At 37.0% G+C, this 18,083-nt stretch overlaps 1 protein-coding gene across 1 annotated transcript in view; it reads right to left on the bottom strand.

The window, feature by feature from the left end:
- vipr1b (vasoactive intestinal peptide receptor 1b) overlaps window positions 1-18,083 on the bottom strand; it is a 34,407-nt gene that overhangs the window by 12,333 nt on the left and 3,991 nt on the right. The window contains exons 2-6 of the mRNA XM_087789887.1: window positions 13,917-14,007; window positions 12,828-12,938; window positions 5,927-6,024; window positions 3,309-3,409; window positions 527-659 (exon numbers count right to left, since the gene is read on the bottom strand). Of these exons, the coding sequence (XP_087646013.1) occupies window positions 527-659; window positions 3,309-3,409; window positions 5,927-6,024; window positions 12,828-12,938; window positions 13,917-14,007 (534 nt within the window). The remainder of the gene's footprint in view (window positions 1-526; window positions 660-3,308; window positions 3,410-5,926; window positions 6,025-12,827; window positions 12,939-13,916; window positions 14,008-18,083) is intronic.

Below are 18,083 nucleotides of genomic sequence, written 5' to 3'. Positions count from 1 at the left end.
GTTAGGCTATATAGAGGTTGTTTCTATAGGTTAGAGTAAAGCTGCTGTGAATGAGTCGCAAACTATTAATAAAGATGAATATTCTACTTATTAAAACAATTTGTTACTTAAGATTACATGGCAACTTTTTTATCCACTTCTTATATCATGATTACACACATTTATGGTTTACAATTGTGTGAGTTTGATTCACAACTTTACAACTGCTTCACAGGAACTTTTCCATGGAAACTGATACAAATGATCTGGAAAAGTAAAAAACAAACCATACTAACGTCTGTTCTCTTTAAAGGTTGGTGACCCTATTATTTTCAATGTCAACCTACTGTACATAATCACTCAAGGCCATCATTTTACCCTTATTTTGTCCGAGTGTTCTCTAATTATGAAGATTTATGTGAATAGTTATCACTATTAACAAGCTAGCGTGCTGAGCGTCACCTTCTCCTGCCGTGCGTCCGACTATTACTCTCCATCTTTGCCTTGCCACCACAACAAACAGACACGCCTGAGGCGATGAACTCACCGAGCCTGATGAGCAGTCGTCCACCTCGCCGACCTCGTACAGGACCACGTCCTTGACGAATACGGCGATGGCTTTCAGGATGAATGACACGAACAGATGAATGTGGATGTAGTTACGAGTACAGTGGAGTTTCCTAGGAAACACAGTCAAGAGAGTGATTCAACTCAAAGATGGATAAAAGACGTCGCGTAGGTTTGGTAAAAGGGTTGAACATTGTAATCATCCGCTGTCCGAGGACATAGCTGTCACACCATGGTAGAGCAAAAGCAGAAAAGACAAACTAGTGCATTAGAACAGTTTCTGAAAACTTAATTCCATTCCATTCTTCTTTTGACTCCACATTTATTTAAACTGTATATATATCCATATTATTGCCTTTGTAGGGCCTCAGAAACACATTTCGCTATTCATGTTTTGTCCCAAAACTTGTGACTTCAAGCAGATCCCTCTTGATGAAGTTCACTTTCAGTTTGAAGACAGCCATGATGGAAAAAAATGTTTTTCTATGCAACCACATTTCTTTTTTTGATCTATAGATACTTGTTTTATATCTCCACTGAGGGTTTTTTTTTTCCATTTCCCTGTTTGAAAAGAGACTCAAAAAGTGTACATTATTTCAATGGGAATATCATTTAATTAGTGTAAAATGGGCAGGTAAGTCAAATATTCTGTGGTGGTATTCTGTTGTTTTATCTCGATTCTTGAACATTCCGTTAATCACTGTTTAATGGTTTGTTGTTTAAGCGCTTTGTGACCCTGCTTACTTGTATAGTTGTAAGTAAGTAAGTAAAGGTTATTTGTAAAGTGCCTTTCTAGACCAGGGTCACAAAGCGCTTTAACAATCTATAAACAGTTCAAATATATACTAACCAGACCACTACTAACCAGAATTTTAAAGTTGATCCTAAAAGAAACTGGCAGCCAGTGCAGTGCAGAGTTTTAAGGATCGGGGGAAATGTGAGTTCTTCTACTAGAGCAAGTCAGAATTCTCGCTGCAGAGTTTTGTATCAACTGCAGGCGAGACGGTTCCGTCTTGTTAAGACACGAAAATAAACTGTTACAATATTCCAAATGAGAAGACATAAACGCATGGATTATAACCTTCTGATCTTGTACACTCTTCTGGCATGAACTATGGCAGCCCTAACAAGCACGTTTCCAGTAAATATGTTTCATGCTAATATTCACAGACACCATTATGTCTCTGTCAGAGCAGAAGTTGTCCCTGTAAATGTTCTTAATTCTTCCTATTAATGCTTATATGAGTCTAACACTTTCTCACATCTCATTGTCATCTACAGAAACAGTTTGTGCATTTGCAAAGTCTTAAGTGCCAATTTCTTTGTCCAAGTAAAGTTAAATTATTATAAAGCTGTTTTCAAAGAAAACCACTTGAGTTTTAATCATTACAAAACCTTCTGACTGCACCATCAGTAAGCTTCACTTTTTTTTGCCTATTATTCAAGTTCAGTCTTAGTCATCTCCGCACCAGGTCCCTGTGTTCTCTGTTCTCAACCATCCTTCACCCATGAGTCACTTTTCACATCTCTATGCTATAACATCCACCTTTACTTATCCTGAATGCTTTGAATAACTACGGTCCAGTTTATCTTTTCAATCTACTGGTCATGTAATAATATTCTCATATTTTTATCCCTTCTTCCTAATGACTTCAGGATATTATCTGGAGCGCTAAAGAATCATTTATCATCTATCTATCTTGCCTTTATGTCAAGTGACTTATCTTTAAAGTATTTGAGGACAGAGAAGTAGAGCTGCAGAGTATCAATGTTTTATTCTGAATGGAAATTGCAACTTTCTCTCACTTACTTATGGGTGACTAAATTAAATGGTGGTGCAGTTCTCAAATTGAATATACATAAAACATTACCCACCTTATTTCTTGAGTTCTGCAGCATTTGGTATTTGCTCTATTTGTAAACATCCCACAGGCATCACAGCTACAAATTACCTCCTTTATCAGCTTCTGTCTATCCTGTCACTCTCCCTCCGGCTGAGTCGTCACTTTTCCCACATATGATGAACTTAACCTTGAGCCGTCTTACGGGCCACAGAAACAGACGTATGGAGTGATTGACATTTTGACAGCTCAATTACAATAGCTGAGTGAGAGTCTTGCCGAAAGTAGTTTTGTGAAAAGAAGACCTGTCGTTCTCTTCGGTGTGAGTAACGTCAGGCAGGTTTTGCAGACCAGAGACCAGCAGTAAACATTATCTGTCTAACTTGCATGGATTTCAAAATAATTAAAATAAAAAATATATATATTATTTTGCCTCTTGTTCACATAGAGGGTCTAAGGGTTGGAGCCTATCCAAGCTACACAGGGCGAGACGTGGGGAACACCCTGAACATATAGTAAGTATAGCGTATAACAGATGGGACAATCAACCTGGAGGTTCTTAAAAACTTGGAACTGGGTGAACTGTTTTTTTATTTAATGTAGCCACTAAACTGCTATTAAAATTGGAAAAAACGTTATTGGAGGGGAATGTTTAAAAGAAAATGTGGCTGTCTTTTCAGGCCAAAATCATAACGGCCACATAATCTTTAATGTGCCGCAGAAAGAATGTGCCTCTATACACACAAAGCCAGGCAGTAAAGCTGACACTATCTGAGATTATCATGCCACTTTGATAAATGTGTGACACCTAGAAGGAGAAATAGCACAACATGGCCGAATACTAATGCTGGTGCCTAAACAATCGTTTTCATAAAAACCTTGTAAGCAGACACAAAATATCCATCATGGAACGTGTCTTACCTGAAGACGCAGAGGATCACGATGGCTGTGGTCAGAGAAACCAGAGAAACGCTGTGGCCGATGGTGTATCCGATCTTCACTTGCAAGAAAAACTTGCCCTGCTGATGAAGATAACAGTCTCGTTTAAGATAAACAGAATTGATGAAAGTTTCATTAAAAAAACAGAACTCTGCCAAGCAGCTCATGTTGTGTTTAAATCAATGTTTGGCCTTTTTACTTTATTCGATATTAGTTAATACCATGTTAAATATTGTTGATATATGTTATTGAGAAAAGAGGGTGGCAGGTGGCAGCAGGAAACTTGCTCGCACAACGCACAGGGGGTTTGTAACGCATACAAATATTCAACTTCTTTAAAGGACCAGATGGTATTTTGAAAAATGATGATCACCTAAAGTCCTATTTGTATTAGTTCCATGCTTGATGACTCAAATGTTGACAGATTTTTGCCACAGGTCTTTTCAGCAAAAAAAACTTTTTTTTTTAAATTTAAGAGCCTTGATGAACTGTATGATTCATATTCAATGTATTTTTCATTATTTTGTTATCATATATTCTCATCGAGAATTCCTAATTCAGATTCAGAATGTTAAATTAATTTGATTTTTTAAATTCCTATTTTCATCATGACGTAGTATTTGCAGGTAAATTAAGCGGCATAAAGCTTTGTGGTAGGAAAAGGTAGAGTAAGATAAACAAAAATCATCCTGCGGTTTTGCTGTGCTAGATCCAGTTTCACGTCTAGCTGCAGACAAATAGAAGCATGTAGTCATGCGTGTGTTATTACACAGAGGTCACTGTAATGACATGGTAAATATATGATAAGGGCATTTCTCACCGAGAAGAGCACGAAGGTTGAAAAGATGCACCTTACGCTACTGAGATGATTGAAAAATGTAGATGAGTTACAAAGGAACATGGAAGTGAAGGTCAGCAACGAGCAGATGTTTACATGAACATGAATGTAAACAAACAAGGTGTGACCACAGATCCGCTGTTATTTTAAAACCACATAACCTCATGAAAAAACATAATCATCACGACTTATATGTGAAACACTTGAACTGATTAATAACACGGACATTTTTTACAAGCAAAAAAAGATAAAGTTGCGGTTCATTAAATATATTAATGTAGGTTTTGGCAAATATTTGTATTAGGTTAGTGGAGTGTAATACAATTAATTAAGATTGCATTTTAGTTATAATGCTTACATTCAACGACAACCTTGTACAATTATTGGCAATACTTCAATTCAATTAAAAATTCAGTTAAACCTAATTTTTTTTACAACTTTTCTTTCAGTGTGGTTTAGCAAAATAAGTTCTTGGTTTTCTCCTTTGGTTTTACCTTGTACCTCAATGTGTTTTTTTAAGAGTAATTCTTTCTTTTTTAGTGCTAGAGACAAAAATGTATGTTCATTTTAATGTATTGATTGTTGCTCAGTTGTCATCTGTATTTACCTCCAAAATGACAGGCTTTAAAAACATCCAAATACCTCAGTGGTGCTCGTATGCAATTTCCATCTTGTATTGAACAAGACTTGTTGAGAAAAAAAACTTTATTTAAAGCTTGTTTTTATCTGAAGTTATCGAGGTCTTTCCTTATTGAACCACATTGCAAGTGTCAATAAGCAAGATTTACAATGATGGCCGAGCAGCTTTCGCTAAAAACAAGTTTAAAATATAGACTATAATCCCAGCCCTTAGTGAGTAGAAAATGAGTGAAATTTAAATGAATCAGAACAAACCTTTTTAATAGACGACAATATATCAAGTAAAAACACTGTTGGTTTTTTCTCATGACAGACGACCTTGTCCTTGATTAAAGCAAGACCAGTTTCTTGAACCTCACAAGCTCTTCCTCTTACTCGGCAGGTTTGAACTCAGAGTCATAATAGCGGGGTGGGTGTAGCTCGGGGGGGTTCATGGTGAAAATGTGATCGAGACATAGATGAATGAGAGTTTCAGCAAGACCTTTACCAGTCCAACGCCTGTCCCCCGTCACCCTTCGATGTAGCATTCTAATGAGCGAGTGAGTCAGAGCGCCCTCGGAGGAAGCGTTTATGACCTTGTGCAGCTCAATCACCTTTACCTCTGTGGAGAACATGAGCCCTCCCTGCAATAAACTAAATTAGATGAGCTCAGCATCTAATCCCAACTGTTCGAATCCTCATGAATCAGCCTTAAAAAGTACCACTCATCATGAGCGAGGTTGTTAATTGATAGAATATATCTAACGTCTTCCTGCATCCTTTCTCTCATGGAGGCGGAGGATTCAGTCAGAGCGCCCTTCAACGATGAAATATACACAATGAACCCGGACAATGCCCATGTCGCGGCCACTGGTCTTGATTATATGTTATTTATCGACGCTCATTCAATTCAATAATTGGGTTTTGTTCTTAAACGTACCGTGAAATTGAAGCTATAAATTAATTTTTAATTCTCATGCTCATAATTTCCAATAAAAAAAGAGAGTACATATATTTTATGATAAAAGAAACATCCAGTGGAAGCATGTTTGTTCAAATCCTGCTGCCTGCTGATTTAGCTGAGAGTCTCCTGTTGTGCTTCATTCACTCGCGACGCTGGTGCCTTTTTAAATGATGTACTTACATCGTCGCTGCTGTTCAGGTTGTAGCCACAGTTCACTGCGATGTCAATAGGATGCATCTCAGTCCAACCGTCTGCTGTGCAGGTCTTGGAAAGGTTACCTGGATTTGGAGAAGAATTTTTAATACACATTCAGTTTACAGCATTTCTCTTCTTATTTTTTGTCTCAACCGCTGTGTGCGGCTCCTCCGACAGTACATGACACACAATCGTTCATTGAGGAATTTATGTAATTCTACTAACTCTAGTAGATTTTATGCCTGCTATCCTTACATGATCTCACAAAAATGTGTATTAAAAAACATCCAAACTGTTTAATTTCATGAATAAAAAGAACTATTTTCCCTAGAAATACTGTATAGTTAGCATATCTTAAGAATATGTTGAGGTCCACTTTACTATATGTATAAATTGAACATTTTAATCTAAATTCTGTTTAATCTCCAATTAAAGGACAAAGCAACAATTATAGTAAATAAATTGATTACTTTATTAAAACATTTGGAAAAAGATTTCTTACATGTTTGTTATGGAACGGTTAATTCACCTGCTCAATAAAAAAATAACATCTGTCCCACAATAAAATCTTTACCATAATATTAAAAATGATTATGAATGAGGTCTGAAGTCACAAATATTGTTTATTTTTGCATCTCTGGGTTTAGTGCATGGAAACTGGAAGTGAATATAGCCAAAGGGAAAGTGGAAGATTGATGACCTGTGAAGACGGGTGAGGATGCATAGGGTTGAGGATCAAATAGGTGGAAAGTGGCAAATGGAAGAATCCACTTTTCAGTAATAAGAAGCTCAGTCAACTGTGTGCCAGGAAGAATCAGTGAGCAGCTGGATCAAGCAAGCAATATATGCTGTGGAACTTATTTTTCAACAGGGTTAATTGAACAAAAACTCAGAACTTCATTCAAGTACTTCAAATTGAACTTCGACAACTTCTCCAATAAGTGAAAAGAAACGTTTTACTTTGTGTGTTAACTTGTACAACTTCCCAAAATCAGGAGGACCTTGAGATATTTGACACCACTTTGAAACGCTGTTGAGTTATTTATCAACCATATACATCAGGTTTAGAGGGACAATTGAACATCAATCCAGTGATGATGTCCTATTTTATTAGGGTATTATAAAAGATTGTTTGATGATCAGCTTGAGCTCAAACTCGAAGATGAAATCTAAACTGAACACAGTAAAGCTCTCATCTGCAAGTTTCATTCTCAGGAAAACTTTGTCCATAACAGAGTTGATTTTATTTTTGAATCAACTGAAATGAATTGAACTCAGCCATTAATTTTTCCTTTTGTGAAGAGGATGATGAAAACCAAGCGTTCCGAAAACCAGAACAATGGGAGAGGAGCCGGAGCAAGCTCTTCTATGAATCGATAAACACGAAGTCAAAGAGTGGAGCTATTTTTCAATCTTTGAAAAGGTCAGAGCTATTTTTTATTTCAATTTGGGCCGAGGATGGTTTAGTTTTTTCATTCCACTAACAGCTTTAAAAAATAAAAAAAAAACCTTAAAGCGAAGGCTGAATCGCTACAACGGCCAAAGAGTTTGGACACTTTTTGGTTTTCTGTGTGAATGAAATTATGAGTCACAGAAAGTTTCATTCATTTTCAGGGTCAAGATTCTTGTTGCTGCCTTTGGGTGGTTGAGTCGGCAGTCCGTCACACTCCTGTCTCTCTTCCTCGGGACATCAGGGAGCCTTCAGACATTTCTATGAATAACGAGGAACCCTCCACCTGGATCTGCCCTGTGGTCTCCCTTTAAATTGACTCTTTTCTTAATCTCCAGGGAAAGGCTTCTCAATCTTAAATCCTCTCTAAATCTGTGGGTTAGTGTTTAAGGAAAGCCATTTCTAAACGGTCACGGTGAAAGGCTGAAATCCCAAAAGCATCACACGTACAATCGTCCCTCGGGGGGACAGGAGGGGTTCAGTGGTATTGCATTGTGAAACCGACAAGCCCTTTATGCCTGCTTTCTGTAAGCTGGCATCGACTTAAGGTGAGAGAATTCCCATAAATATCATCTGTGTCACTATACATTACGAGTTTACTGTGAGAAAGAAAAAAAAACAAAAACAGCATAGACAAAATGTTCAAAAATATTAAATTTGACATTATCTGTATTGTTCTTATTAATTATTTACTTTTGTTCCCTTTTTCTTTTGCATGTCGTATTGTCCAATTTCTATGTTGATCCTTTCAAGCCTCACACTCTCTATCGCTTACACAGTTGACATCATTTTATTTGCCAGGATCCTCGGACCAGAGCCAAGTCCTCCATTTAATTCGGCCTCTTCTCTCAGTTTATGTCTGATGCGACTTATTCACCAACACTCGTGTAACAGTGTCATAATTTATGAAAATGTGTGGTACACTTGAAAAAAACTTTTGCTTCCCATGTGTGTTTCTTTAATGACGTTTTCTGTCTCTTTTACTCTTCCTCTGGTCTAATGCATTAGTCTCCAACCTTTTTATCAACATTATATTTCACGGACCAACCTTCAGATAAAAACAGCAATAAAATAGAATAACCTTAAAGAACCCAAACATTAAATACATCTGATCATAATGCTGAACCTGCTGGAGCCCTGGAGGGTAAGGGTAAGGGTAAGGGTAAGGGTAAAGTTAGGGTAAGGGTAAGGGTAAGGGTATGGGTAAGGGTAAGGATAAGGGTAAGGGTAAGGGTAAGGGTAAGGGTAAGGGTAGGGTAAGGGTAAGGGTAAGGGTAAGGATAAGGGTAAGGGTAAGGGTAGGGTAAGGGTAAGGGTAAGGGTAAGGGTAAGGGTAAGGGTAAGGGTAAGGGTGAGGTTTAGGTTTAGGATTAGGATTAGAATAAGGGTGAGGGTGAGGGTTATGTTTAGGTTTAGGGTTGGAATTAGAATTAGGGTTCTGGAATTTTGGATGTCATCAATATTACAGAGACTTCCTATAAGTATAAAACAGAGGAAAAATATTTTATGGGAAACCAAACTTAGAGGTTAATAAAATAGATCAGAATTCACAATACCAGAATGAGACTCACATTTCCTGTCAAAGTCAATTTGATAAATGTGGGGGGTTTTTTAGGCCCCTGAATTAGACTGATCAGTCATTTTGCCCCCCTGTATGATTGAATGAGGAAAAAAATGGACAATTGAATACGATAAAAACTTAACTCAAAAAAGCAAATTCTCAAATATGCATAAGTCTTAGGCCCTTGTACAGTGGAGTTTGACACCCCAGATTTGAGTGTTTATTTTTATTTTCGCAAGTCTTTACAGTTCATTGTTTTAGTACACTTTACTAAAACATCATCTGATGAACACATCGAAAAGTTACGGACTACTTCAGAATTTTTTTTGTTTTTTTGTTTGACGGAAGTCAGATAAAAGTGGAGAAAAAAAAAAAACAAGCTATAACAAAAAGCTTCTCTTCCCAAAGCACTTTAACAGAAGTGGTTGACATTTTCTATAAAAAATAATGGAGCCCCAGATAAGTGGCGACGCTGTTATCATCATGGATGGGGAAAAATATCGAGCTGGGTCATGGTCACCCGGTACTTTTTTGAAATTAAGATCATCCAGAAGATTTCCGCAATAAACTAGACAGTCATTGCATGTCGGAATTCTCCAAAGTACTGATGGACAGTGAGGGCAAGAATGATTCCCAGGAACTTGATGAGCTGTACAGACAATTTCAAACTGTCACAAGGAGAAATGAGAAATATCGGAAGCAAAGTCGTTACCAAGGCAATGTCAAGATGTAGTTCTGCTAGAAGGACATTTCAGGCCTCAACTGCCGAAATTGGAACAACCAATGATCCATTTACTACCAGCAAATTTGTTATATGAGGAAATATAGATGTGAATTAATACAGGATAATGTTTGGATTCAAGGAGAAAAATAGTTAAAATCATATTTTGCAAGTATAATATTGCAATAAATTGTACAAAACAAAAGTGAGAAGACAATCAGTAGGTAATAAAATAACTCATGGTTAAGTTTAGAATTTTTTTAGAACAAAAAAGAATATTGGACTATAAACAATACATTCAACATCTGACAATAAAGTTATATTTTTTACATAATACACCAATGTTCGGACATTTTAACAGTACATAAATATGTACTTTTTATTACCATTGAACCAATGAAATACATTTTGTGAGCACTAGTAAAAGGAAATTGTACTTTAAATATAACACAACAGGGACACTAAGGCAGAAAATGTTTTTCTTTTCGATTTTTTGAAACTAACTAATAATATCTGCTTTTCAAATATCAATAAAATATTAAAATGCAGTAAATGGACAAGAACACCAGATACTGGAATCTAATAGGCTTAAACGTTTCATGTTCTCTTCGGGTGGTCAACAGGTGCTGAACAAAATGATAAGGTTCCAGGGTTGAGTCAGTACTTGGGTGACTTAGGTCAGTCTGTCAAACTGAGCCTGAGAAACCTGGGTTTTGTATTTCATAAAGACATGTCTCTAGTTCAAAACTGCAGAAAACTGACCAGAAACTAGAAAATCTCTAAACTTAGGAAAATGTTGTCGGAACATGATCTAGAGCTTGTAATCCATGCGTTTGTGTCTTCTCGTTTAGACTATTGTAACAGTTTATTTTCATGTCTTAACAAGAAGAATCTGTCTCGCCTGCAGTTGATTCAGAACTCTGCAGTGAGAATTCTGACCCGCTCTAGTAGAAGAACTCACATTTCTCCGATCCTTAAAACTCTTCACTGGCTTCCAGTTTCTTTCAGGATCAACTTTAAAATTCTGGTTCTTACTTTCAGATCTATTCATGGTCAGGCTCCTCCTTACATCAGTGATCTGATTCAGCCTTACACCCCAGCTCGGGCTCTGAGGTCTGTGGATCAGAATCTACTGATGGTTCTCCTGTTGTGTTATCAGTTTTATCTTGACCTTTAAAGTATATACTTTATTGAATATTGTTTTGATTGTATAAGCGCTTTGTGACCCTGGTCTAAAAAAGCGCTATATAAATAAAAATTACTTACTTACTTACTTACTATTTGCATTAAAAAGAATCCCTTCTTTCATAGCCACAGAGAGAGTTTAGAACAGAGCTGGGCAATTCAATTTCCCCACTTATACTGTTAGACTGTTATACAGGGCCATCAAGCCAAGCCAAAATATTTTTAAACTATGCTACAAAATAAATAATGTAATATTTAATTTGACATACATTTCATTTATAAAATCTATTAAAAAAACACTACAAAATATATAAAAATGAAACCCAATACCTACACCCATAAAAAGGACAATAAGGTAATGAGGACAGAAAAGGTGTTGAAGTTGAGTTGTAACAGTTGGTAAGTAAGTAATATTTGCAAAGTGCTTTTCTAGACCAGGGTCACAAAGCGCTTAAATAATCAAAACAATACCCAATAAAATATATGCTTAAAACACCACCGAGAAAACACAGGAGTCTCAGAGAATCAAGGAAAAGCCTGCACAAATAAAAATGTCTTGAGATGTTTCTTGAAGGAGTCAGTAGATCCATCAAGCGCAGAGAGAGAGGAAGATCGTTCCAAAGCTTAGGAGCAACAGCCTGGAAGGATTTCTCTCCTCTGGTCCTGAACCGTGTGCGAGGAACCATCAGTAGATTCTGATCCACAGACCTCAGCCCGAGCTGGGGTGTAAGGCTGATCACTGATGTAAGGAGGAGTCTGACCATGAATAGCTCTGAAAGTAAGAACCAGAATTTTAAAGTTGATCCTGAAAAAAACTGGCCGCCAGTGAAGAGTTTTAAGGATCAGAGAAATGTGAGTTCTCCTACTAGAGCGGGTCAGAATTGTTGCTGCAGAGTTTTGCATTAACTGCAGGCGAGACAGCTCCTTCCTGTTTAAAGACGAAAACATGACAATTTTGGATAGCCATTGGTAACATTTCTAAATGGTCAGTTTATATTTTTATCTTGACCTCATATGGGCCGCATAGATGGAGTAAGAAGGCCACGTTTGTGTCAAATTATTTATGTCACTGTAGTAGCTTCTCTGCACTGTTTCATCAAAGCAACGTGTCCATGTGTGAAATAAAGATTCTCACATTTGGAAATAAACCAAATTTCTGGATCACATCCCTTATAATCAGTGAACTCGAACAATGAGATCTGTCTGAGCCACTTAGAATGGATGATAAATGGATTGTTTCTACATCTGCAGCTGCCGTCTGACCAACGGGTATAGGGTTCTGCAGAAACTAACAAGCAAATTGACTGATTGATATTTTCAATCGCTGCCTTAAGGAGTGTAGACTATAATCACTAGCCTGGGTGATGAACAGTTTCTTGCTGAGAGAGATAATAATAAAATATTTTCCAGTGAGAGGCATCGACTACAAATGTATGTTCGTATTAAAATATTGTCGCTGCTGTTTTAAAGACGTGTTTCTATGTTGGTCACATATTATATATCTACGTAGTATCAGTACTATTCACTGTATCATAATCTCTTAAAGTCTCTACGAATTAAAAAAAAACTTTTGAGTTTACTGGGAGGAGAGCTTAAATATATCAAGTTGTTGATCGATGAGTTATAGAAGATTAACAGTGCTGACCCTGAAGCACACACTTTAAGAAGCTAAATGAATAAAATGCGCACAATCAATAAAAGTAGACACAGCACGACTGTACAGTAAATAAAAGTCATTGTTGTATAACTTTTAAGGTTCTTCAGCTACACTGCTTATAAATATCTTTTTACTTCATCAAAGGTTTTCATATCACTCGTCGTCCTGAAGCCTCTGCGGGGCTCATGATGAATGTGTCCTCAGGAGGATGGGTCTGTCGGACTCATCCATCTGATGAGTCTCAACTACTCTTTGCATGCAAGCGACTGTGCACTCTCCTCTGTAAAGTCACATTTCCGAAACCGTCCTTACCTTTCTGCTGGTCGCTGAAGTAGCTGAAATAGTTGGGACACGTGATGGTGACCACCTCTCCCAGTCCGGCCGACGGCCAGCAGGCGATGATGTCCCACATGCCTTGACATCCTGGGAGGAAAGCGGCGACAATATTCAAGAAAGAGTAGAGAAATTTGACCTTGACAAACAATGATATTTCCCTAAGTAAGTTTTTCTTTCCCTTAAATACCATTAATTTAAAAAAATAGTGCCCCAATCAGCAGTCAGCACCATCAAAATGGTCAAATTAAACAAACAATTTGGAAACCTCTGACAGTTTAGGGAGTGTTTATTACATATTTTTTTCCTCAATCTGTTGTTATTCTTTATACACCAGAGACTGTTTTCTGGGATCCAATTTCAATATGTAGTCAAAATGGTTTTGCGGACATTTACTTAGATCCATCTGAAAAAACCTATAGGTTCTGATCTACAGTATTTGTATGCATCAGTATTGGTACAATCATATACTGTTACACAACAAAAATCTCACTGTGTCAATCCATTTAGGTAACCTTGAAAAAATACATAAATGGAAACCACTTTGCCTTCTTATCTCCGCCCCTTCTCTGCTTCCCTATCTGCTTCCTCACAGGAAGGTGACACTTTAAATGAATTATCAGTGAGAGTGTGAGAACCCATACACACATAATGTAATATTGCTGATGTAAACATCGTTTACTTGTCTTGAGACCCATTAAAGTGCTTTTATAGAAACATCTCAAAATGTGAGAGCTGCTTTAAAGGTTAATGTGTTGCGTCCTTTATTGATCCAGAATTATAAACCAATTCAACAATGTACTCCTCAGAGGACCGTCATTTTTAGCTTCTAGATGGTTATTTCTGCCCCCCTTGCCTTTATTATAAATGAATACCAAAGAAAAAAGGTTCTTATAAGGATACACATTTCTTGTTGAGACAGTTAAACATTCTCTAAATGTAGTTAATGCATTAAGATCAACTTATTAAAGGTCTGACTTTTTATTACTGACTTTCTTTTCTAATTGAACAACCGTTTGTCATCTGCATATAAAGATTCAAGGTATTTGTGGTTGACAGGACATTTACCTGAGGTGAGGTTTCCACCGGTGCTGTTCTCGCAGCGTTCTTTCTCATGTTCGATCTCGTGCACCACATCACACATCTGTAGTGACAACACCTGCGAAGGGCAAGAGGCAACTATTTTAAGAAGACTCTAAGGACATTTTTAGTCCAGGATTTTCACATTGTTTATTTTGAAGAACCATTTCTTAAGGCTCTATTCATCAGTGAACTCGTGTAAAAATGTTTTAATAAGTAACTAGTTAGTCTCTTAAAAGTGCTGCACCTTTGTTTAGATTCAACACACCGTCCAATAACCTACTTTAATCCTAAGAATACACACACATGTTCATAACATCACATTCCTGCCAGAGAGCTTCCAATGAAAGATACGATCGTGAATGTTCCTCGTCCAAGATCCAAACTGTGTTCCAAGTGCATGGATCCTATAATGCAGGTGGATTTAAGTTGAGAAGAGAGAGTACCTTTAATCCACAAAGGTTTATTCAACTATGTCAACAGGAGCTGATAAATGCTGACTGACAGCTGCATCCGACGCGCCGCTGAAAATGTAGGATGAGCAGCGAGACGCTTGAGAAGGTCAGCTCACATAGAGCGGAAGAACTTTGCATTTGCTGAACCGATGAACTCACCGAGAAAATATCCAGAGAGCTACTTTTTCTAAATCGATACAAAAATAGATGCTCAAATTCAAGGTAAGACCTCTGCTGAAATTTCTTGAAATATAGAAAAAAAACTTTTTGGAAAGGGCATTTAAACTGCTCTCTGGGGTATTCAGAGGGAGGAGGTTTTAGGGTCTGCAGCAGAACCGACGCCATTAATGGAGGCCATCCAGTCTGTAATTGATCTGCCTCTGACTTTTTTATAGTGAGGATTGTTCTGACCTTTGTTACTGACTCATAACCAATAACATTACAGAGACACTACAAAGGTGGGGAATATTTACAGTTATGTGTCACAGAATCTTGTCTCTGCATCCCATAAAACCAGATTCTGTTGAAAGCCTGATAACTCAGAAAAGCTGTGTTAAACTTACAAAAGTGGAGTTCAAGTATATTGAGGTCTTGTTCTAAAGTAAAGGGAAGGATGGAGTTAAAGAATGAAAGACAAATGAGGAGTGTCTTCCTTCATAATGGTGTTGTATTAGTCTAGAACATTCAAGGAAGAGCTGAGCCATGAGGAGAGGCTGGTGAATTGAACTTAAAGCAATTAACCCAATCAGGGAAGCTGCTGATGTCGTTCTGCTCGAGGACCTAATTCTGTGAGTCACCCCGTGATTGTCACCGCTGGCAGCCATAGTGTGTTCGTGCGGGAGATGTTTTGTTTGAGCAGCGATAGACGTCAGCATCGACCGTCTACAGTCTGCAGCACAAGATTGATCCGACAATATAAACAGTGCTTCCCAGCAGATGAAACACAACCTGGATATAATGACTTTTTAATTCAGCAACTGTAGGAGGAGAGTAAATGTCACACCTGTACTCTCTTCCGTACTTTAGAGACGATTACTAAAGGCTGAAAAAGAGTCTTATCAGATCAGCAAAAGCTTGTTCACTGAACCTGAATGCAGCAGAATCCTGACAGATTTAGTCTTTTGTAGACTCTCCTGTGTTCCTTTTGAATAACTTTGTCCAAATTAAATACAGAACATTCTTAATTTCTACTCTCGGACATTTTAACAACTGTGCCTGAACGCTGTATTCCAGGCATCGCAGTTTTATATCTTCTAATCTATCTCATATAAATGTCTTTTTTAAATCATATTCTGGACTAAAATGTTGTCTTGAAAAATTAAACTGTTAGTTAACAGTGACAGAACTCCCAAAGAATGCTTTTAATTTGCAGCTTATTTAACATTTTTTTGTGGGAAAATATATGAGAAAATTGTGAATTGAATTAACTTTACTTTTCCTTTAAGAACCTCAGGGTTTGAGTTTAGTTATTTTCCGTGTAGAAAAAAAGATTTTGTACCAAGTTTGGTCAAATAAACTTTGTCTAAAAAAGACGTCTAAAATTTGAATCGCAACGACTTTTTGTCTGATATCTGTGAGATGAGAATTTAATATTTAGCCTTCAGCTGTGCTGCTCAGCATTAGGATTCGAACTGAAGATTTTTTCTCATCAAACACACAAATCACTGCCACCTTAGTTATGAATGGAACTTTGAGAAAAGTAAACGCACACAGCGGAGCTTCTTAGACGTGAGGATGGGTCGTTCTTTACCCAACAAAATAGAGATGGATGAAGACAATGTTTCATTTTCTCAGCAGAGATGTAACAACAATCAGTGGATTCTCACTTTGAATTGAAGTTCTTAACCCTTGTGTTCACTCAGGGTCAATGTGACCCGGTGGCCCGAAAACAAATGTGTTTGACCACAGGGTCACATTGACCCGGAGAAAACAAAAGGGTTAAGAACTGGATGTCTTTAACAATCCATAACAGACTATTTAACTGATCATATATGGTAATAATAGTTAATAATAATAATAATAATGATTAATTCCTTCATTTTAATTATAAAGTGCTATTCAAGACACAAAAGGACACATTATAAAACAACAGTGAAAAAGACAACAGTAAATCAGAAGTTTAAAGGATAAGACAAATACGTTTAATAAGTAAAACGTTTTTTTTTTAAAAAGGGAACTACTAAACATGGGAATTACAAGACAAGAATTACAGTGAATAAGCCAGTTTAAAAAGTTATGTTTTAAAAACAATAGTGTGTTAAATGTTGCGAATATTCCCTTTCTTTTTTTTCTTTTTACCGTTTTAATTGGTCACAAAAACAGAACTCTAGTTCCTTTACTACAAGTATTTAATTAAAAAAACATTTGAAAAGGTCTCTGATAGGAAAACCCATTCTAGCAACCTTCAGCAAAAATAACTGTAGGAGTTGTTCATTGAAAGTCAGTTGATAAGTAGCTTGACAGCTTTTAAAAGTTTGGACTTACAAAACATTGACAAATCTGCCCTGTAGTGAGCGAGGAAATGGAATTCATGTGCTTTCTCTCTGCAGCAAAACTGAAGTTACCTTTGCAACATTCATGCTGCAGACTGAGTTATTTACCTCGTCCTCTACTTGCTGCTTCCACTAAGCTGAGCACACTTTTGTGCGCTGCGTGAACACGGTCACCGTGACACCAACATGATTCCGACAACTTTGATCTCAGGATCCTCCGTTCAGATTACAGTAAAATAACCGCTAGTTAAATGAGGAGGCTGTGATCTTGGGGGGAGGCTTCATAATCAAATAATCAACGGAGCAACACAGAGGAAGTGTTTGGGATGTCTGACCTGCCACTGACCAGAGATTTCATTAAAATGAAAGCATGGGTTTGATTTTCAAGATACCTTGGAATGAAAAGAAGCTAATAAATCTCCTACAAACACTGAGGACCGTAGTAAAACGCTTTTTCTTTTCTTCGAAAGTTGTTTGTAGCAGGAGTCCACAACCTTTTTTGCACTGATAACTGGTTTAATTTCAGTATTATTTTCAAAGCGTGTGCTTCAGATAAAAACAAAGAAAGTGCTTAAATATACATTTCAATAACGCTGAGTCAGCAGGAGCTCTTAAATTAATTTTTAGTTAACTTGACCAAAGTTGCTTATAGAAGAATCCCATACTAATCTGACTATAACTTTCATTTTCAATATAAGAAAACCTCTCACTAGAGAGTAATTAAAAAGTTTATTTTCCCGATATCAAATGCCTCGTGGTTCAATAACGGTCGGAATGTTTTGAATTATTGAGAAATGCACTTTTGTTTTACGAGCATTCAATAATTACATTACTTGTTAACTTGACCGGATACAGAGGGAATGTTGTACTATTGACCAGACAAGTAGTCAAGAAAAATAAAGTATATTTATAATTAGCAATCATAAAAAAAAAACACCAAGTTTTAAAGGGCAACAACTGTGATTATTAAACTCTCCTGACTCACTCACATGTTTCAAATAATGAAGTCTTCCTCTTTCAAGATGCAGTAAGTCTCTCATCATGATCTTGTTATGAACTTATTACTTTATAAAGTTCTCCCCCGTCTGAAATCTAAGTGAACAAAAGGTTACAAGAGCGATGTCTATTATGTTGTAATAATGGCTTCACTCTTCCAGCCAGCTGTAATCACACCCTGCTTTGTTTATACAATAAGTCCCTTTCTTGAT

Source organism: Callionymus lyra, chromosome 4 (assembly GCF_982586985.1).
Source record: "Callionymus lyra chromosome 4, fCalLyr1.hap1.1, whole genome shotgun sequence".
NCBI classification, from domain to species: Eukaryota; Metazoa; Chordata; class Actinopteri; order Syngnathiformes; family Callionymidae; genus Callionymus; species Callionymus lyra.
This window is presented reverse-complemented; position numbering and strand designations above follow the sequence as displayed.